This window comes from Gossypium hirsutum, chromosome D08 (assembly GCF_007990345.1).
Source record: "Gossypium hirsutum isolate 1008001.06 chromosome D08, Gossypium_hirsutum_v2.1, whole genome shotgun sequence".
NCBI classification, from domain to species: domain Eukaryota; kingdom Viridiplantae; phylum Streptophyta; class Magnoliopsida; order Malvales; family Malvaceae; genus Gossypium; species Gossypium hirsutum.
Genome location: NC_053444.1, coordinates 23,517,455 through 23,539,969, shown reverse-complemented (window position 1 = coordinate 23,539,969; position 22,515 = coordinate 23,517,455). Strand labels below are relative to the sequence as shown.

The 22,515-nt window shown below is 35.2% G+C and overlaps 2 protein-coding genes across 10 annotated transcripts; one reads left to right on the top strand and one right to left on the bottom strand.

The window, feature by feature from the left end:
* Positions 1 to 886: 886 nt before the first annotated feature.
* Positions 887 to 4,949, bottom strand: LOC107912346 (zinc finger BED domain-containing protein DAYSLEEPER). Of its 7 annotated transcripts, none has more exons than XM_016840485.2 (3): positions 4,490 to 4,949; positions 3,155 to 3,507; positions 887 to 3,059 (listed from the first exon to the last, which is right to left on the bottom strand). In XM_016840485.2, the coding sequence occupies exons 2-3, from the start codon at positions 3,167 to 3,169 to the stop codon at positions 1,032 to 1,034; spliced, it is 2,043 nt and encodes a 680-aa protein (XP_016695974.2). In that variant the 5' UTR covers positions 3,170 to 3,507; positions 4,490 to 4,949; the 3' UTR covers positions 887 to 1,031. The 7 variants fall into 7 exon arrangements, with proteins under 7 accessions (XP_016695974.2, XP_016695965.2, XP_016695982.2 ...); XM_016840476.2 differs by having other exon boundaries at positions 3,155 to 3,504; XM_016840493.2 differs by lacking the exon at positions 3,155 to 3,507 and having other exon boundaries at positions 887 to 3,078.
* A 695-nt stretch (positions 4,950 to 5,644) lies between these two features.
* On the top strand, positions 5,645 to 9,795 carry LOC107912320 (pentatricopeptide repeat-containing protein At4g30825, chloroplastic). 3 transcript variants are annotated; one of them, XM_041099252.1, is made up of 3 exons: positions 5,645 to 5,773; positions 5,964 to 8,699; positions 9,249 to 9,795. In XM_041099252.1, the coding sequence occupies exon 2, from the start codon at positions 6,007 to 6,009 to the stop codon at positions 8,620 to 8,622; it is 2,616 nt and encodes an 871-aa protein (XP_040955186.1). In that variant the 5' UTR covers positions 5,645 to 5,773; positions 5,964 to 6,006; the 3' UTR covers positions 8,623 to 8,699; positions 9,249 to 9,795. The 3 variants fall into 3 exon arrangements, with proteins under 3 accessions (XP_040955186.1, XP_040955185.1, XP_040955184.1); XM_041099251.1 differs by having other exon boundaries at positions 5,742 to 8,683; positions 9,249 to 9,339; positions 9,412 to 9,795; XM_041099250.1 differs by having other exon boundaries at positions 5,742 to 8,699; positions 9,249 to 9,339; positions 9,412 to 9,795.
* Positions 9,796 to 22,515: the final 12,720 nt, after the last annotated feature.

The window sequence follows — 22,515 nt, the reverse complement described above, 5'->3', positions numbered from 1 at the left end:
CTGATATCTTAAGTTACTTTATCCAATGAATCTCGATACATTCATTATCCGCTATCCTGAGATAATTCAAGCCTAAAATAATCTGAATCTGAAGACAGCCTGATCTAAACCTGTCGTTAGGAAACAGGCGGCTTGCTTTGCTTGCCAGCCTAAGTGCCCATTAGACCGGATAACACTTATAACTCCGGCAAGCAAAGTGGATTAGCCCATTACAACTGGACGAGACATTGCTTTCACCTTGCCGTAGCCTAACTGATGGAGAACCGAAAAATAGTACATTTTCATATTCCCATTTCTCCGTATCCAGATGCTTGTTTCAACTTTCAATACTCGTAGAGTGGTTTTCAAGTTTCCATGCACTTAGCATGATTACAAAAATGATACCATAATAGAAAAGAAAATAACGACATTCATCCTCAGAGTAGTTGAAAGAATCCTTCAGCAACAGTTTTCCTGCTCATTTTCCTACAGTTGTAATCTCCGCACTTGTTCCTCTAAAGAGGCTGCTGGTCTAATCTTTGATGAAACACTCATCCTTGGTCTCTTCTATCTTCACTGTTTCACTACGAATTTCCTTTGCCTATGTGCTTTAATTCTCTGGACACCCACCACCTCACTGGCCACTTCAGTGAAATAAAAGAATCAACGACAGATTAAACCAGGCAAACAGGAAAACTAGAGACACAACACAAGCCAACAATGTAAACCGGTTTCGGAGAAATTAAGAAAGTAGGGAGCGAGATGATTTGCTTGGCATGAATCGGTGGCAATAAAGCATTTCTTCTTTTCAGTTTCATACATATGAATGAGAAAAGTGAATCAGGTGAGGCAAGTCAGAGGCAACTGAATCAGGAGAAACAAGTGTAAAACCTTAAAACAAGGCATGTAATAGGAACAACTACTCTAGCAATTAAAGGTTTTCATGTCCATGCATCCATACAAATACAATTGTTTTTTAATTGTACAAATTAAATCCCTAATAGTCAAATAACGTCCAATACAGCATCCTACCATAAGTAAAACAGCTACATCTAAAATTCCATTTTAACAAGTGCATTGGATTCTTCAGATCCATAATGAAGCCAGTCCTTGGCACAGATTAGGGCTTCCACGGTCTCCGGTCGTAAGGAGCTTCGGTACTCATCCAGTTGCTTTATTATGATGTCAAAGACCGAGTCCGGAGCAGCAGCTGATACTGGAATTGACAAAATGTCACGAGCCATCTTCGAAAGAGTTGGATACTTCATCTTATTGAGCTTCCACCAGCCTAATACATCAAACTCTTGGACTCGAGGCAACAAGGACTCTTCTAAGTATTGATCCAGCTCAGATTTCATTTGCTGGCTGCTAGTCTCCATAATGTACACATCGAAATCTGTAAGTCCCTGGTCTGAAAGAAGATTTCCTTGTTGGGATTCATCGGTCTTTCCATTGTTTCCCGCATTGCCTTCTTCTGTGTAAGTTGGTGTCAAAGGCAGTGGAAGTGCTACATACTCCAGAAAGAGCTCATGAATTCCATCATCAACAATTTTGATATATGTGGGAGCGTCTTCACCAAATATTTTTGTGAAACTGAACTCAACAAGCTTCATTTTGAAGCGAGGATCCATGACTACAGCAATTGCCAAAATCAAGCTACAATCCTTCCAGTACTTGTCAATTTTTTCTAGCATTGACTTAGCAATATTGCTGATGAAGGGATCCTCATTAGTGATCGAACGACCCAAATCTGCATGTATTTTCCATGCTTCATGAAAGAATGTAATTGCAGTAGGGTTAGTTGTAGTCGTAAGGATGCTGGCCGCATCAAAGAGAGGTTTCAAGAAAGTGCATAAAGTCTCGGCCACCTTCCAGTCTTCTATTGATGGAGCTAGCTTATAATCTGGATCAGAAGTATCCAAACAATTAAAAACTTCCTTGAGTTCAGAACCAGCTGCAAGCATTTGGTATGTCGTGTTCCATTGAGTTTGATTATCAAGAATCAGGCTCTTTTCACTTGGCACTTGAAGCTGGTTTTTAACTTGAACAAACTTTTCATCATGGGATTCTGAAGTCTTCACATACTTTACACTATCACGGATTTTCTTGACAACCTCATGCCCTGCACCAAGCACATCCTTTGCCATGCTGCTCAGGGTACGAGCTATGCAATTTCCAAGTAACAACTGACCGTTAAGAATAAGGGGATTCTTAGTACAGAGTAGAGGTCTAAGATTTTCCAGCCCAGCTTCACTTGTTGGATGATTGAAGGTGAGGGAAAATAACTTGCCTTCCAAACTCCAGTCTGACAGGCAGGCAGCAACAGCATGACTTAGAGCAGAATCGGAATCGGGATATGGTTCCATTATGACATTGAGAACCCGACTTTGCAACTTCCATTCAAAATCAATGAAGTGTCCAGTTATAAACACATAACCGAGTGTTTGATTTGAAGTCCACATGTCTAGTGTAAGACAAACTCGCCCCGGAATACCCTCAATAAGCTTCATGAGGCTTTGCTTTTCCCTCAGGTAAGTTGCAACGCAATCCCCTTGAACAGTGTTGAAACTGACTTTGTCGAACCGAGGCTGAAGATTCTGAACAAAAGCTATGAATCCAGGATGCTCAACCATGTGAAGAGGATACTCATGCATTATGATCATTCTTGCAATTTCATGGCGGCAACGGTCCTGATCGAATGGTATGAAAGGTGAACTGGGAGATCTGTAGCGCCGCTTTCGTGGTTCACTTCCTCCGGTCTTCGGGTTATATGGGGTCAATTGATTGTTATATTGGTCATGTAGGAGTGCCGGACAGGTACCCTTAGCAATGTGACGTTTGAGGTGGCTGGTCCCTGCTACCTTGGAACCAGTACTATAAGCGAAACTTTGTTTGCAACGGTTACAGCATGCTCTTCTACATCCAGCACTCACAGTTTCAATGGTGAAGTACTCCCAGACCATGGACTTCTTTTTCCTTCGCTTAGGCTGTGTTTCAGGAGTGATGAGAGCCAGCTCATTGTTATTCTCCACCGGGGTTGTTTCCATATTTGTAGCTTCCGTAATTTCTGCCATTCCTGTCTATACATAAAACCCGCAGCTGAGAGCAAAACAAAATTTTAAAAAGGACTTCAAACTATGCACGTATAAAAAAACAAAAGAGTAGTCCCAATTACCATTAAGGTTAACATAACTCGGAAGGTAAGAATAAAGGAAACAATGAGGTTCAGTCAAAGCAATCAACGGTTTCACACATCATAAAGTTTATTAAAACAGAATCTTCTCAGCTTTGAGACGCATGGTTACATAGTGGCCTAAGACTTAATGCATTACAACATTAAGCTGCAAAAACAGTCCGGATTTGTGTCAAGGGTGACGGATGTGTCCTCTTTGTCCAAAGGAAAGTAAGTTGAACTGCGTACTGTATGGTATAGTTGATGAAAAAACAGTACACACATTGGACTATAAAGTTTTCACCACTAAATGAAACACCCAGGAGCTGGCAATCCAGGATCATAATTAAGAGCTGCTTTGATTGGAAAGAAAAAGAATGAAAGAATCCAACAATGAGTTTACATCAGCAACATTAATTTTAACAAATGTGTCTTCAAAAATAAGAACTTTAAAAATTGAATATGGGTATATCCAACGTATACAAGTATAGCCCAAATATAAGAGAAACATTAGGCTAATGGGTCAAGGAATAATTGAAACTGTGCCACGTGTTGAAGTGGTCCACAATAAGACCAAGTCGTAGTATAACAATTTAACAATACAGGACAAAGGACTTGGATAAGATCCATGTTAAATGGGCCCACTTTACGCACCAGGGCTAAAATAGACATTTACATTTAAATGGGCTGAAAAGGTTTACATTTTACAATGCACCCACCCCCCCCCCCAAAAAAAAAAACGTAGATCTAGGGTTTGAAAATAATAAAAAGAACAACAAAAAAAGCATAAACAAAGAAGGGAAAGCCCAGATCAGTCGAACTGAAACCCAATTCCATTTCAAAGATCAAACTCAGCTTCAAAGGCATCTATTAATATGCCCAGATTAAGAGCAAAAGAGAAAAACACGAAAAGAGAAGGAAAAATAAAACGTCAAAAGAACAAAAACCCATGTCTGCAGTCTGCCCAGATCAACAACAACCAAAGAAGAAAGACCCATTAACTGTACAGATGAAAACCAGGAAATGAAGAATAAACAAAACCCCATATCAATGCATGAAACGAGAATAGCCATATTTAAATAACATAAGCAAAAAGGAAAGGGAATCTATGGTTTCAATTCAAAACAAAAAGTCCAACGACTTCCGTAACTTTTAACAAGGACAATAAGCCAGCAATCATCGTAATTCTCTCACAAAATTGAAACACGAAGCGTTTAAAATCAAAATCCTCAACTCAAAACAACGAATCAAGCATTAAAGAAAGAAAAATCAAAGAGAAAAAGGAACAGCCAAAATTTCAGTAAACGGAGAAATTAGGTAAGGTGATGAGATTTTTACCAGTCAGCCCAAACGAGAAGCGATCTGGGAGCGAGAAGAAGGCCGGAAAACGACGTTGAAGGGGTGAAAGATCTAGGGTTTTGCAGGAGAGGAGAAAGACGGAGAGAGAGTCGGGGGGGGGGACGGAGATTTGGGCTCAGAACAACAGACCCCAAAAGAAGGCTAATTGGACCTGAAAGGTGGAGAGTAGTTGTTGGGATGGGTGGGGATAAGGTGAAAATTGTGGGGTTTAATAAATTAAAATTTTCGAAAAAAAGAAACTACGTAAGATATCCCACTTTATTTAATTTTGGACTTTTGGGTAGGGGGAACCAATTGACTTTGATCTCATCTACCCAAGGCAGAGACAGCCCAATGGCTTGCCATCTCTCAATTTGTTCAATTCAATGCCCTTTCTTTAACCACCTTCACTCTTTTTCTAGCTGACTTGGGTTCTTGGGTGGCTTCTCATGCGAACAACATTTCAACCCAGTTGCTGCATAGCCAGGCCACTGTCGTTTATCCTACTAAAATATTAGAGATTTGCCAACTTCATCCATCATATGAATGGTCTTGCTTCGTTTACTTAGACTGTAACCATTTCTGTTACCAAAATCAAAATACAAAATTATCCCACCTTTTTTTTTATTTGAAAAATTAGTATATGCTTGGTAATACAAGGTAAAGTGACATAAACTCCAATATAAACATAAATTTAGTGGGTTACTTGATTGTAGGAATGTTGATAAATGACGAAGATGTTAGACTTTAAATAAGTAAAACTATGTTGGTTGTTATTATTTTTATTTATTCACTTTTTGAGGCTAAATTAATAAAAGGGATTTAGTTTCCGGTTTACAAATAGTTTATAATTAAAATTACCTCGGAGCTGTATTTATTTATGGGCTAAATTTTACTATTGTAGATTTAGTTTTTATACTTTAATCTGATTACTTTTAATCCTTAAATTTTAAGAATTTTAAATTACCAACTAAATAATAACTAATAAATTTATTATTTTTGCTACAAATACATTATTATATATATAATGCAATGCTATCTTACTATTTTCACATATTATTTAAAAAAATTAAAAATTTATTGCTTAGTAAAAATTAAACCATTTAAAAAGTAAATTAACTTTTATTTATTTATTCTGTTTGTTACTGTTGCAATGTAAACCGATTTGTTTCTCATGGCTGTAAAGTAGAAAAGGAAATTAAAAAAAAAAGAGAAAAAAAGCAAGAAAATCCAGAAACGGTTATTTTGCTCCACTGCTTCAACCTCCTTTATCCCATCATCAAGGTACTCTACTGCTTTCTTCTTTAATTCCATTCATCCACAAAAGTGATGCATAATTTTTTCTTCAAAATCCTATAACAGTAATTATAACAACTATGGCTTCTTTGAAATTGTCCCTTTCTTGGGACTCTGTCGATTCAAAGAAACTCAGCTTCTACGTTAACCCATCTCATTTACCTGATCAATGTTCCAGTTTTTCATTCACCAGTTGTTTTCATGTCGCAAGAGCTGCTTCCATGCTCACTTCTTTGACTAGGCTCAAACATATTAGAGTCGAACCCGCCAACGTTCCTGACCCTAACCCAGTCGATAGAGATACCCCTTTTTCTTCCAAAAATGAATTAGTGAATGAAAACCCAAAACTTGTTGAGGGCCGAAAAGGTCAAAACCGCAAGAAAGGGATAACAAGAAATGTGGATTTCAGGTTTGGTTCCAGAAGGAGTGGTAACGAAGTAGAAAAAGGAGATCTTTTTGTGTGTAGAAATAGCGGGTTGGATGTTGATTATACTGCTATAAAGCCTGACTTGAATTTGGAGCATTGTAATTCTATATTGAAAAGACTTGAGAAGTCTAATGATGGTAATGCTTTGAGATTTTTTGAGTGGATGAGGAGCAATGGGAAATTAGATGGAAATGTGACGGCTTATAGATTGGTTCTTCGAGTTTTGGGCAGGAGACAAGATTGGGACGCTGCTGAAATATTGGTTAGGCAAGCAAAATGCGATTCCGGCTGTGAGCTTGATTTTCAGGTTTTCAATACAATCATATACGCCTGTTCTAAAAGGGGGATTGTTGAAATGGGTGCTAAGTGGTTTAGAATGATGCTGGAACATGGGGTTCAGCCTAATGTTGCCACTTATGGGATGCTTATGGGACTTTACCAGAAGGGTTGGAATGTTAGGGACGCAGAGTTTGCACTTTCACAAATGAGGAGTTCTGGCATTGTATGTCAGTCTGCATACTCTGCAATGATCACAATTTATACACGGTTGAGTTTGTATGACAAAGCGGAAGAGGTTATCAGCTTTATGAGAGAAGATAAAGTCGCATTGAATCTTGAGAATTGGTTGGTGATGCTTAATGCTTATAGTCAAAGTGGGAAGTTAGAGGAGGCTGAGCAGGTATTGGTTTCAATGCAAGAAGCAGGCTTTTCTCCAAATATTGTTGCATACAATACACTGATCACAGGGTATGGAAGAGCATCAAATATGGATGCAGCTCAACTAGTATTCCTGAGCATCCGGCAAGTTGGATTAGAACCTGATGGTACAACTTACCGTTCCATGATTGAGGGCTGGGGGCGAACTGGCAATTATAAAGAGGCAGGATGGTATTACAGGGCTATGAAACAGCTCGGATTCAAGCCTAACTCATCTAACTTGTACACGCTTCTAACTTTGCAGGCAAAGCATGGGGATGAAGAGGGTGCCATTAGAACACTTGATGATATGCTCAAGATGAGGTGCCAACATTCTTCAATCCTAGGTACTGTTTTGCAAGCATATGAGAAGACTGGGAGGATCTATAAAGTTCCTCTTGTTATAACTGGGTCTTTCTATCAACATGTTTTAGAAGACCCAACTTCTTGTTCCATTCTAGTCATGGCTTATGTGAAAAGTGGATTAGTGAATGATGCAATTAAAGTGTTGGGGAGCAAAAGGTGGAAGGATCCAGTTTTTGAAGATAACCTGTATCATTTATTAATTTGCTCTTGCAAGGAGTTGGATGATCTTGATAACGCGGTTAAGATATTTTCTCAAATACCTAACTCTGAAAATAAGCCAAATTTGCATATAATGTGTACAATGATTGACATTTACAGTGTCATGGGTCACTTCAATGAAGCAGAAAAACTCTATTTGAAGTTAAAATCTTCAGGGGTTGCCTTGGACATGATTGGCTTTAGCATTGTTGTAAGAATGTATGTTAAAGCTGGATCTTTAAAAGATGCCTGCAGCGTTCTACAAATGATGGAGAAGCAGAAAGACATTGTCCCAGACATTTATCTGTTTCGTGACATGCTTCGGATATATCAAAAGTGCAACATGCAGGAAAAATTAACGAATCTTTACTATAGAATTTTGAAGAGCGGTATTACCTGGGATCAGGAAATGTATAACTGTGTCATTAACTGTTGTGCACGTGCTTTGCCAGTCGATGAGCTTTCCAAGATTTTTAATCGAATGCTTCACCATGGTTTTGCTCCTAATACTATAACCTTCAATGTCATGCTTGATGTTTATGGTAAAGCCAAACTTTTCAGGAAGGTCAAGAAACTATTCTGGATGGCAAAAACTGGAGGTTTGGTAGATGTAATCTCTTACAATACTATTATATCTGCTTATGGTCAAAATAAGGACTTCAAGAATATGTCATCAACCATTCGAGAAATGCAATTCAATGGTTTTTCAGTTTCCCTTGAAGCCTATAATTGCATGTTGGATGCATATGGGAAAGAAGGCGAAATGGAGAAATTTCGAAGTGTATTGCAGAGGATGAAGGAATCAAATTGTGCTTCCGACCACTATACTTACAACATTATGATCAATATTTATGGGGAACGAAGATGGATTGATGAAGTTGCTGCTGTGCTGACAGAACTGAAAGAATGTGGACTAGGACCTGATTTGTGCAGTTATAACACATTGATTAAGGCGTATGGAATCGCTGGAATGGTCGAGGATGCTGTAGGTTTGATCAAGGAAATGCGAGGAAATGGGATAGAGCCTGATAGGATAACTTACAGCAATCTGATCACTGCATTAAGAAAGAATGATAAGTTCTTAGAGGCTGTTAAGTGGTCATTGTGGATGAAGCAGATGGAAATGGAAAATGCAAGTGGTCCTACATAATCTGTTTTCCACATCATTTCGCATTAAAGCTCCTACAACATTCTACCTAAACATTTCACAGGTGATTGCTTCTTAAGGTAATCTATTTTGTATCCTGCATCAAATTCCCCTGCTTATGCATAAGATTCTGTTGACTATTTTCATCTATGGACTTCTGAAGGTATTTCATAGCTTTTAATATTAGAAATCGACTTTGTCTTCGCTGCTTAAGAAACTTCTTTGAGTTTTTTAAATGTAAATGCTTATGACAGAAACTCAAGAAGGGGCAGATTCTCGTTTTCTTTTTGAACAGTTGCTGCTTTATTCTCTACTACTTTATCATTTGTTTTATTTTCTAAAAAATTTAACTGCTTTAAATCGTTGAACGTGAAAAGCCTCTACAGCCATAAACTTTCTTTTAGATCTTCTTTACCTATTGGTTTCTTCTTCAGTCTTCAACACATCCCCGTCATTCAAAGAGTTATATTTGTGCCTCATTTGAGCATTCCTGTTAAACACTTACAGTCAATGGAGTTTTTATTGGTCAAAATGCAAGCTGAAATCTGATGTTGTTTATCCTTCTATCTCTGCCTGTTTTCTGCATTCACCATTTGCTCAGCTGACACACTTTTTTGGTCTTCTTTCAGATCTAAGGACGAGCCAAGCAGATTGTATTTGGGAAACTGATAAGTAGATGCTACTGGAAGCATGGAGGATCCTTGCAATGCCACTACCCTGGTAAAAATATATATATATGTAAAAATTTCTGTGATGCTAATTTATGGAAGTGAAAGTACTAAATTTACTCAGATGAAGGAGCAATGTCAAACTGAAGCGCATTGAACGTGAGGTTTTCTTCCTCGGTTATACTTGGCTTGGGGCACAATAGTTTGTCTTCATTGACAAGGCATGCTACTGTACTCCATGAATGAAACAAACTGAGATATCATCATCAAGGGTGGATTTGTTCTCTCCAAAATAATGATTTCTCCATTATTTTGTGCAGCCTAGTATCTGGTGTATGAAATAATATTACTGCTATTAGAAACAGGAAAGCATACCGTATTCATTCTTATCTCTCTTTTTTGCATGTAATATATATATATTTCCTATAAGCTGGACATTATGTATGATATATCTTACATTTCTCTGGTGTGTTTATTATTATTATTATTATTATTATTATTATTCTCATTTTCATTGGTTTTGCATATTTACTTTCATGTAAGCAGGAATGTCATAATAGTTTTAAAAATTCTCCCTTATGTATAGTGTATAAAGTTTGTTTTTTCATAAGTTACCCAGATAAGTAACGAAGGCTTGGCTTTGAGCACATTAAAGGACTCTACTAAAGAGCAAATCAGTTATGGTCGTACAAGACTACTTTCTTACCCATGCATCTCACGGTTATTTGTGTACAATCCTTTTATATGTATTAAATTAATGTTTAATGTGTTAGTGAATCTTATGAATTTTTATTATTTTGATTTGAAATGGTGATATTAATTTTGGTATAAATGTTCTGTGATCATCATGTACAATAATAAATCACTATAAGCAGATGCGGTATGCGTTAATTAATTTATTTTATCAATTTTTGCTTTTTAAAATCAATATTTGGAGAGAATTATTTTTCTTAAAACTTATGCAATCTCTACTAGATTTAGATTATAAAATTACATGGGGCTGTGCATTTCACGATTTGATGTTTTATCTAATAGATTAAGATATAGTATTTCACCTTTGGGTATAATATTATTAAAGGAATATGCTTTTTGACATTATAGTTTTATTTTATCATATGTTTTTGAGATATTACCAACAATGGGGCGTTGTTTTTATAACGGTGATCATTATAATGTTAGTATGCTAATTTTTCAGATTTCTACCATCTATATTTACGAATTGGTTGCTATAATTTATTATTATTGTTATTCATTACTAAACTTTAATTCTATAATTTGATTTTGATATTTGTATGTAATTTTATAGTCATATCCTCTAGAATGGTATATATTTGTTTAGGACAACTTTTTTTTTTTTTGGAATTGCATACTTTTATTAATTGTGACACTAATCACTTGATTGTTGAATATTTACTAGTAATAATTACATTAGTGAAGATTTATAAGTTAAATTCAATATTGCAGTTTAGATTAATAGTTACACCCTATGTTTTGGCTTCTAATCGTACATTTATGGTATGCTTATATCATTTACTTAATTTTGTACATATATCTATGTAAAAAAAAAAAATTGTTTGTGTGCATTTTGTCAATTGATAAATTTTATTTGCAAGAAATTTATGTGTTTTTTTTTTTACTTTGATTTTATTGTAGGGAGGCTAATATTCTATATTTGGTTGCTTCAAGATGGCATTCAAGAGTTTTTCTGATCAACATTTATAATTACATTCGAATTTATTATTTTGGTGTTTTCTTTGATATAATGATACGAGTCGCAAGGCCCAAAATCAGGCTCATGAACGTGATGGGCTCAAATTTCCTCAAGGCCAATAACGAGGTCGAAAACTAAGCAAATCCAAGCAAGATTGAACATGACCATCCAAGACTTCGTTACCAAGGCTCTAGCTGCGCACGGGACCAAAAAGAAAATCATGATCACTTTCTTGTTTTCAAGAAAATCAAGAAACCGAATCTTGGTCCAATTTTGTTGTTTCAGACAATTTCAAGAATCAAGAAAATCAAGATTTCAAATCTTGGAAATCTTGGTTCAAGAAACCGAACCTTGCAGCCAAGGCACATTGGATTTCATGTACAAGCTTGAACGAGCTAATTTCGAGAGCAAACATATCGCAATACCAAGTTCTTGAAAAAATGGCCCATTAAGCCCATCCTGAACTTTGAAAAGTAATTTAATTGAATATCAGGCCAAATTATCAAAGTGGCCCAAATTGTAAAATATTTAAACTATAGGTCCAATTTTATTTTAATAAGTGGACCATCATGTAAGAATTCAACCCAAAGAGCCCATTCAATTCCTTTGGCTGAATTCCCATTAAAAGTCCACACTTAAAAATTATTATTATTTATTTGATGAGTTGCCATGTTAGTTATTCCATTAGGGTTAGGAAAATTTATTTTAGGGGCCTATAAGTAGCAGGAACATTCACCCTTATACATATACAATTAATTTATGTTTTTCTGAGTTAATAATAATTCTTTTTGAGTTTTTCTTTAAGAATTGCTCTTGAGTTTCTTTTAAAAGCTATTTTAACAATATTTCAGGTTGTGGGAATCATCTTCAAGCTTTTTCTTGTCAAGATATTTTTCTTGGAGGGGGAATTAGAGTCATTGAAAAGAGTTGTGGATTCTTAATATTTCTAGGGCTTCTTAGGACGTCATTTTCTCTGTTCTATCATTAATTTATCGTTTCTTGCTTATTTAAGTTAGTTCTTGCTGTTTTAGCTTGCTGATTTTATTGATTTTCGTTCTAGGTTAAAGTTGCTTCAAGAAAGACATTCTCCCATCTTGTTCCATCAAGAAACACATCAAAAATCTAGTTAGGGCATTTTCTTGAGGTCTAAGAACAATTTCTTTCCATCCAAGAAACCCTAATTCGTTTTCTTTTGGACTCTTTACCAACAGGTTCATCTTTCTTTTGTTTTATTTTCGTTTGACTCTCCTTTGTGACAGCTAATCTATTTTTGTTGTTTCTCGTTTCAATTTACATTCGTCTAGAGATCTAGGATACATCTGCAACTTGAACAAACTTTACGATTCGCTTCTACATTCATCTGTATCATCCTTTATCATATAATGTTAGTATATTTGTTTGCATTGTACTATTTTTTTGTTACATTTTATTTAGAGCTATCTATTTGTTATGGAGTACATAAGTTATGCTATCGAAACTGATCTTAATTTAGAAGTTTTAATCTCATGAAGATTTAGTTGTGAAAAAGTTTCAAACCACCCTTTCCTAAAGCATGGAACCAAGATTTGAGTCTAAAAAAAATGAGAAGATTATTTTCTATTTGTTACATCTATTATATGAGTGGATTTTCTTTTGAAAAATTACCTACTTTTCTCTAGTTTATACTCTCTGTAGTAGTATAATTAAATCACATGTACAAGTAAGCTAGAAGTTTACTAATCCAAAAATATTAATTACTTGGCATGATTAGTTAGACCGTATCGATCAATAATGATATAAAAATGAGCATTTACATGGATATTTATTAAAGAACATAAAGATTCTTCATTCTAAAAAAATTCTAATCTGCTGCTTGTTCTGAAAAGAGAATTATTTATTTGGAATCTTACTAACAAAAGTTGAGATTGAATCTATTGGATTTTTTAAATGAATATTGACTCGTTTATCTAACAAGTGGATGTTTTGATATAATTTGGTAGATGCATCTACAAGATAATCACATGTGAGTTACCAACTCGTAACTTGTAGTTTGCGAGATTATTTTTTAAATGATTAACTTAAGAGCAAAACTTTCAGATTATGCAGTTGAGACAATTCATGCTATGTTGGTTAGATTATATCTCAAACATTTAATGCTTATTACATGTCCATTCGAATAATTATCGCAAAGTCTGTTGTTTATATGTATAAAATGGCTTTAGTATAAATAAATTACTAAATGCCTCTAGTTAACAACTAAACCATTACTTTTAAGAACAAAATTTATTTTGTATACGTATAAAGATATGATATTTTACATGCATCAACACTTGTATACATAATGCCAATAAGTTATGATAAATACTCCTATTACAATTGCTTTTGATCAAAGTCAAATATTTCTAATTTTAAAATTTTTGAATGTGTAGTATATGTTCAAGTTGTTTCACCATATTGCAAAAAAATGGGTATTCAAAGGAAGTTGGGAGTATATATTGGTTATATAAGTATTCTTTTTTTTTTGAGTAAAAACCACTGATGCCATAAATACTTGGAGAATAAAACAGTTACAATCAGCCACGCGTGTAACCCAACCATTGGATCCCTAAACAACGTCTGAGGGGTTTCAAAACAATTAGACCACACTAACCGACACCAGAAACAAGACAAGTAAAAAACAAAACATTAAACACAAAAGGAAGCCAACACAAACCATTAGAAAAACATGAAAAACAACAAAAACAAAAACAAATAAAACCTCTCAGATCTAAGACATCCTCTCTAGAACCTTCACCCAACCCTTCTTAGGACCAGTAGATCGTCAAGATAATCTAGAGAAAAATAGCATATTCTGATACCAACAAACTAGAAAACCCTTCAACTAGCTTTGAGTTCATCGAACACCCTTCACCTTCAAATTTGGACTTAGCCTTCAAAAATGGTCTCTTCCTCCAATCCCCCTCTTCCTTGTAGAATCGATCCTTTCCACATCCCTCGGGACCTCCTCAATCCAATAGATAGGACGATTGTGTTTCCGGCCCTCCATCGCCATTGCATGAGCCGCCGCGCTTGGTTCTTAAGGTACGAACCTAAAATAGAGAACCCTGAACTTAGTGCTTTTCCCTTTCATTTCTGAAATAAGGTTACTGATGCTAGATCTGTCCTCTTCACTAGATTTCAATTTTTGGATGATGGTCAGAGCATCCCCCTTGACACACATATCCCAAAACCCCAACTCTTCCGCAAAGGAGACTACATTCAAGCTTGCTCTCGCCTCTGCCGTTTTCGGATCCATAGTGTTCTCCCATGGGTAAGTACACAATGCCATAACCAGTGTAACACCTTATGCCTGGCCTGGTTGCCAAGCCCGAATATCAGGATGACACATCACCATCTCATGTCATACTCACAGTAAATTGTTACATTATTAAGAAATCATCCACTTTATTAGTGATCTTATAATTTTTTATTCAGACATATATCAACCATCATTAAAACATGCCAAACATACTTTAAATAAAATTGTGTTAATAATTAAACATGTAGTAAACCACTTAGCAAAATTTCCAAGACAATTCACGTAGGTATTGATAATTCTCTCAAGTGGTATCGATATCACTTAGAAAATCGGTACCAAAACTGCTTACTATTTTTCACTTAAAAATCCAAACCTTGAAAATTATCAATACCTCTGCCAAAGTATTGATATTTCTACCCCGAGTATCGATACTCGTGATAGGGTATTGATACGAAAATATGATTCTGACTTCTTGCACATTTCAAATCAAAGATGTATCATTTTTGTAACACGAATATCGATACCTCTACTTCAGACCAAAAAAATACAACATACATAAGCATATAAGTCATTCCAACATGTACCAAATCGTCATGCTATCATATCATAATCAAATAAGCGTCAAAATGGCCGTAGTAATAGTTTCAAACATCGAAAGTAAGTCCAAGCAATAACCAACGTAATACGAAATGAATCTCATAAACTTAGGAACAAATAATCTATGGAAGCATTTAAAACATCATGGTAAATACCAATAAAAGTTTACCACATTTCTTTATTTCCAAAACATAAACAAATAACAATAACACCTACAAAATCACAGAAATTGACTTGCTTGGATCACCCCTCGGAACCACACCACTCACACCGACACTCAAAAACTCTACAAGGGTTTTAAGAAAGGAGTGGGCGAGCTTAACAAGCTCAGTGAATGTCTAGAACAACTACTATACAAACAATTCATCAAGCATTAATGATACAACCATATTACACAACCTCAGCAGTTCCAACTCTAGTGTCATAGTATACTTACTTGTGCATTATTACTTGTTCATTTACATGGTAATCATATTCACTTTTCAGCATATCTCACATTGCATATATTATCACATAACATTTAAGCATGTATCATAGTATTCATACAATCACATAACATTCAAGCATATATCACAATACTTAAAAAAATATGTTTATAAATAATTTGCATAATGGTTACATATCATATACACACATATCACAATACACACATATTCATAATTTGAGATAATTTGACACTTGAGCTATGAAACATAAAAGTGAGCCCTATCATCACTCATTGGATGCACGGATCTCCAACACACCACATAGACTCATAGAGTCGAACATGTCCCAAAAGTGAAACATAAAGCTAACACTCTCCTTATTTCCCCTCACATGTCCCGTTGAATGAAGCTTAGCTCACATTCCCTTATCCCTTTAACATGTCCCAAGGCCTCAACGCCCAAAATCACTGTACATATAGGTGAGTACTCATAATCCTATGGCATGCCAACTATATCCAACAGTTTCAAAATCACAAGGCCAAAATATCTAAAATCAAACACATATCACTTACCGATTATCTGTGCACTATCACTGCATATTTGCATCTTTAGCACAACACTGTTACTAACATTTAACATATACATAACATGTAAACATTTGCACTTTCACAATGGTTATCATAACCACATATCACATGTTATAGCATCTCATCTAAATTCACATATTCACAAACACACAAGCACATTGTTCACAAGATAGCATATGTATAAGAAAACTTACACTCAAAATTTAGAGTAATGGTTTAGGCTACTACTAAATTCCTAAATAACGCATTGAATCATGTCTACAAGCAATTATTCTAAACACTCACCAATTACGTTTTCGTCAAAAAGCCAAAAGCTCCAACTAGCTTTTTCCTTGGCTTTATCTTTACTCGTAGAAGGTCCTATCGAATCCGAAACTTCAACACAACAATGCATTCAGTAATCAACTAAGAACTCACCACAAGCAATCAAAAACATAAGCTTAAATAAGCTCTCATGTAACCAAAATCTTTAATATAGCCAACTTAAAACTCAAATATCTTTGTCTATACTAAATATTTTTGCCTAAAACCAATTCAGTTCATCTTATAATCAGTTCATCTTATAATTTACATATGACTAATTTCCAACCTTTAAATTACAATAAAATACTTAATTCACAGTATCGACTTTTTCGACATGTTTTACGACTATTTTCCAAAAATTTATTGAAACTCAAGAAATCTTTAACGAAACTTCAAAGTAAGTTTGGAAACCTCTTAATTATAAAAAAATAATTGAAAAACACTTTGAAACCATATTTTTACCCGAAATCTCAAAGTCCACCACTAACGAGCCAATTTTCAGCTTTTATTCAAAACATGCGTTTTAATTATAACATCCTTAACCCGAATCCGTCGCTAGAACAGTGTTACGAAGTATTACCGAAGTTTACAATTTAAACGGACAGAAAATTCAAACATTTCATAACATATAGCATTCATGTCAGAAACTAATCATAAGCATGCATATTGTTCCTAATGCGAGCCCTCGAGGCGCAAAATACACCTTAGAAACAAATTGGGACTAAACCGTAAATTTAGAGAATTATTCAGAAACTTATAAAATTTTCAAAACTGCAGGGGTTACACGGTTGTGTGGCCAGGCTGTGCGACTCACATGGCCAAGAGGCAAACCCGTATCTTAGACCGTGTAGGCATTCGAAATAGAGACACATGGCCGTGTCCTAGCCCGTGTCCGTGCTTGTGTAACTCACTGACTTGGGTTACACGGACAATCCACACGCCTACGTGCTAGGTCGTGTGAGCATACTGACTTGCATTCTTTAAAAGATACAGGGGACACACAGCCGTGTGTCAGACACATGCCCATGTCTCTGCTCGTGTTGATGAAAATAGGCTATTTTCCAAGCCACATTTTCACCCAAAAATGACATCATCCTACTCCAAAAAATGCACATATATGCTAGCTATAATCAAGCATCCAAAACAAGCAAAAACAAGCTTTAAACATGTACTAAAATCACATACAACCAATATGCCTTTAGGCACATCAAATGACAACTTAAAAACATGTCAACTATGTATCCAAACTTACCTAAATGACCAAATACATATATGCATAATTGTACCCAAAACCTATCATGTAGGTCACTTATCAAGCTCAACTATTTGGTACCTAAAATACCAATTCACAAGGTAAATCATTTTGCATCATTTCATGTCACTTAACTTACTTACCAAAACATATCAATATTTCTAAATGGTACCAAATATACCATTCTAACTAACATCACTATACCTATAAATTTTCCATAACAAAGCACTAAATCACACCAAGGTATATAACATATCTTATATGCATATTCAAACCACATTTTACTTTCCATCACTCTACCATATCAAACACACATAAAATTTGATACCACATATATATATACATCAAAATGTACCAAACACAAGGCAAATAATTGACCAATCTCAACAAAACACTTATATGCAATCATTGGCCAAATTAACCTATACATGCCATTATAACTGAAATTAAACAATCGAATGTACCAAAAGAGCCGATGAATAGTATGCCGGCAAGCTTCCAAACCGAACGAGCTTCTAAATCACTATAAAACACGGAAAATAATACAGAGTAAGCATTTAAGCTTAGTAAGTTTATATAATAGAGAATTTAACTTACCATTTTAATCACATTTAAGGTAAGTAAACCAAAGCATATCTCAACTCAATTTTGCCAAAAGCCTGGCACATATTCATCAACCATGTTAGCCATGTAATTCATATAATGACCGAGAATCTTGTATGAGTTCAACAACTATTCAAATTCCATATACATGTATCATCTATACCATGTATCCATATATCATATACAAATCATTTCCATGTAATTCATGTAAATACCTGTACTAGTTCGTATCGAACTCATATAAACTCATAACAGAACTTTGCCCGTTGAACCATTTAGAATATCGTTGGATATGCGGGTAGTACACACGAGGTGTACTAAACTGTAGTCCATCAATTCATGCACATGTATGCTCATACGAGCTGTAAATGGTGAGCTCCTCCAAGCTGAATAATGGTAAGCTCATAAGAGCTGAGTATTGGTAAGCTCATAAGAGCTGAAATCGTTAACCCTAATGGCATGTCATTTGTATCATACAAATTCCTAAGGTTCAAACGGGGCTCAGTAATCATCGTACGTCATCAGATATGCGATCGATAATCATATATGATGATAATGCAAATAACATACATCTAATTCAAATAAAACATATAATTATACAATTTAATTACACGAACTTACCTAGACGAGTGTACGTAGATACGAAGGCAACTAATTCAATATTTTTCCTTTGCCCCGATCTAACTCCGTACGAGGTTTAACCGGATCTATACGAATGAATTTAACACAATTCAATATAATTCATATTCAATTTAGTCCGACACACATTTTTGACAAAATTACCATTTTCCCATATATTTTTAATTATTTATAATTTAGTCCCTAGGCTCGAAAAATGAAATTAATTCAATTTTATCCTTACCCAAGCCTAGCCGAATTATAAACATATTTATAGCAACCCATATATTTCAAAAATTCATAATTTTACCGCACAATTTATCATATTTTTCAATTTAATCCCTAATTGATAATTTCATCAAAAATTCCTTTACAGAAGTTGCTAATCTAACAACAACCATTCATTTTCTACCATTAAACTTCAAAACCCTAACATGTTCATCAATGGAAAAACTCAAATACTTTAACAGTTTCACAAATTAGTCCCCAGGCTAGTTAGATTAAGCTACAACGATCCCGAAAACATATAAATTATAAAAAACAAGACAAAACACATACCTAATTGATGGAAACAAGCTTGCCAAACCCTAAAGAGCAAAAATAGCTTCTTTTTCTTGGCTATTCGGTTAAAGAAAGATAACAATGGAAGATGATATTATTTTGTTTTATTTGTTTTATCATTTATTACTTATTTACAAAATTAACCTTAATTAACTTTAAAAATTACACTAATGCCAAGCCATGTACATCCACTATCACATTTAATGGTCTAATTACCATATAAGGACCTCCACTTTAAAGTTCTATAGCTATTAGACACCTTTAGCTATTAGAACACAACTTTTGCACTTTACGCAATTTAGTCTTTTTCTGAAATTGAGCATGTAAATGGTAAAATTTCTTAACGAAATTTTATACGATAATACTATCATGCTGTAGACCATAAAATAATAATAAAATAAATTTTTTAAGTTCAGATTTGTGGTCCTAAAACCACTGTTCCGATTTCACTGAAAACAAGTTGTTACATTAATGGCTAAAAACTTAGTTTTAAAGACTAAATAACATTTAAAACTATTTAGGAGTTGAATCATTACCTTAGATGACGAAAAATCAAGCGTTTGATTGAAAACCCGAAAAACTTACAAGCTTGACAATGGAGATGATTTTGGGTGTTTTTCTTAACTTCTATGGAGATTTATAACTTAAAAGATGACAGAAATAAAAAAGGAACTGGGATTTGGAATTCAAAATCGATTGGGAGAGTTAAGGGAACTATGGACGGTGCAAGTATGAGAGGAGAGTGAGACTAACGTGAAAACAAAACTATAAATGGGGGTTTTTAGGTTGAATTTTAAAACCTGGTAAAACTGCAACATAAATGCTCACAATTTTGACTTTATTTCAAATCAGTTTTTTTTTTCTAAAATTAAAGGTTTCCAAAACACTTTTACAAAAATTGATTTGATTTTTTTAAAAACCATAATCGAAAACATTATCGACAAACCATGTCGTAAAAATTTCGAACACTCTAAGGCTAAAATTTCTAAAATACCCTTAAAACTTCTGGGCCTTATTTTGGGATGTTACAGTAAGACCCTCCCTATTTCGTACTACTGTACCCGAATGTGATGACCGTGACTACTGGTTAAAAGAAGCATCAAAGTTGAACTTAATAATGTCCCCTTCTGGTGGCTCCCAAATAATATGCTTTGGTATATGCCCAGATTTAGATAACCCACTTAATTGCTCAATTTCAAGCATGTAAGCATTTATAAATCCTATTACCTCATGAACCTACTCCCTAATCTCCTCATGATATATTTTGTTACGATTATACCATAGAGCCCAATAAGAAATAGCGAGTAATCTAAAACCTGTTATGCTATTATTCAATACCTTTTCTACTAACCGTTGCTTCCAATTTTGATCTATGTTGCTTGTTGAGGACACCACCCCTATTCCCTCTAGCACTTGCTTCAAAAAGTCACAATCACGGAACAAGTGAGCCACTGACTCCTTCTCTACTTGACAAACTGGACAAAGTGTATTGACAACAAGCTTTTGTGATTTCAGCACCCACCATTGGCATAGACTCATTGATTATTTTCCAGATGTGTATACGTATTTTATTAGGAATATTTAGGCCTCACAACCGTGTGTAAGTATTAGATAGCTCCTGTGGTTGTTCTGTATTATTTCCCTCTGTATATTCCTTCCCTCTGTACAAAGCCATTTGTAACCACTGGGCGCAAAATATACCCTTGTACTATCCCCTTTCATATTACTCCATCCCTTCTCCACTATTTACTAGAGGGATCAATTGAATTTTCTGCACCTGGTCATCTCTAAATAAATCCCTAATCACATCCTGCTTTCAGGTAAATGGGTCCTTTTGAATTAACTATGAAATAGTAGTATGCCTAATGTCAATACTTTAGAACTAAACTCTACCATTTCCATGACTTGGCATCCACACGTCATTCCAGAGGTTCACATCCTATCAATTCCCGATCCGCCATCCTAATCCTTCCGCGAGCAGCCCATGGGCTCCCAACATACTCCCCCAGGTATACAAAGGGAAAGCTCCCAAACGCGCACTCATAAAATCCCTTCGGGGGAAATACTTAGCTTTCATAACACGCGTAAACAAACTATTAGGCTGCGTTATTAATTTCCACCCTTGCTTCGCAAGGACAGCCAAATTAAATTTAACAAGATCTCTAAAACCTAGCCCTCCCTGTGCCTTTGGAGCACATAAAACACTCAATCTACACCAATGTATACCCTTACCAGATTTTGAATTTCGCCACCAAAACTTACACATCATATTCTCTAGCTCGCGACACGAAGAAATAGGAAACAAAAAACATTGCAATGCATAAATAGGGATGGTTTGCAAAATGGACTTAATAAAAACTTCTTTTCTCCTCATTAATAACCATCACACACTCCAACTCTTCATTTTCCTAATAAATTTCTTTTTTAAATCCACACAAGCATGCTTCTTTCTTCTTCCCACCACCGTCGGCAAACCGAGGTACCTCTCTGGATTATTTTACATTCTCACCCCCAAAATTCTTCCTACATGCTCTTTCACACCATCACTCATATTACCACTAAAGTATACAAGAGATTTATCAAAATTGGCTTATTGACATGAAATCTCTTCATATTAAAAAATTATCGACTTCATAGTGTGTGGTCCTTCTACCGCGGCCTCCCCGAACAATATACTATCATCAAGAAAGAAAAGGTGACTAACTTCTAGCCTACCTCGACCTATCCTTGCCCTATTATGTATTCCTTCCTCTTTAGCTATATGTAGTAACATCGAGAAACTTTCAGCATCAATTAAAAATAGATAAGGGTTAAGGGGGTTCCCTTGTCTCAAGCCCATAGATGTTCGAAATTGCTCCTCTTTCTCCCTATTTAAATTTATAGAATACGACACACTAGAGACGCATCGTATGACGAGCGAAATCCATGCTTCACAGAAACCTAGAGATCCCATCACTCTTTCCAAAAAACCCTAATCCGCCCTGCCATAAGCTTTGCTTAAATCAAGTTTCAAAGTGAAAGATCCAACTGACCTCTTTTATTTTTGTTCAAGGAATGTAGAATCATATGCTACAAACATGTTGTCCGCAATTTTTCGTCAAGACACAAAAGATCCTTTAGATTCATCAATACAATTATCTGCAAAATCTCTTAACAATCACCTTCGAAATTACCTTATAAATGACATTACAAAGGATGATGGGTCTGAAATGGTTCATATTCTTCGGTGAACCCACTTTTGGAATAAGCATAATGTTCGTGCAATTGATCTCTTCAAAATCTCGTATCCCGTTA

What these genes read in the sequence shown, in the direction of transcription:
- LOC107912320 (XM_041099251.1), top strand. Translation starts at nt 5,866, where the DNA reads ATGGCTTCTTTGAAATTGTCCCTTTCTTGGGACTCTGTCGATTCAAAG.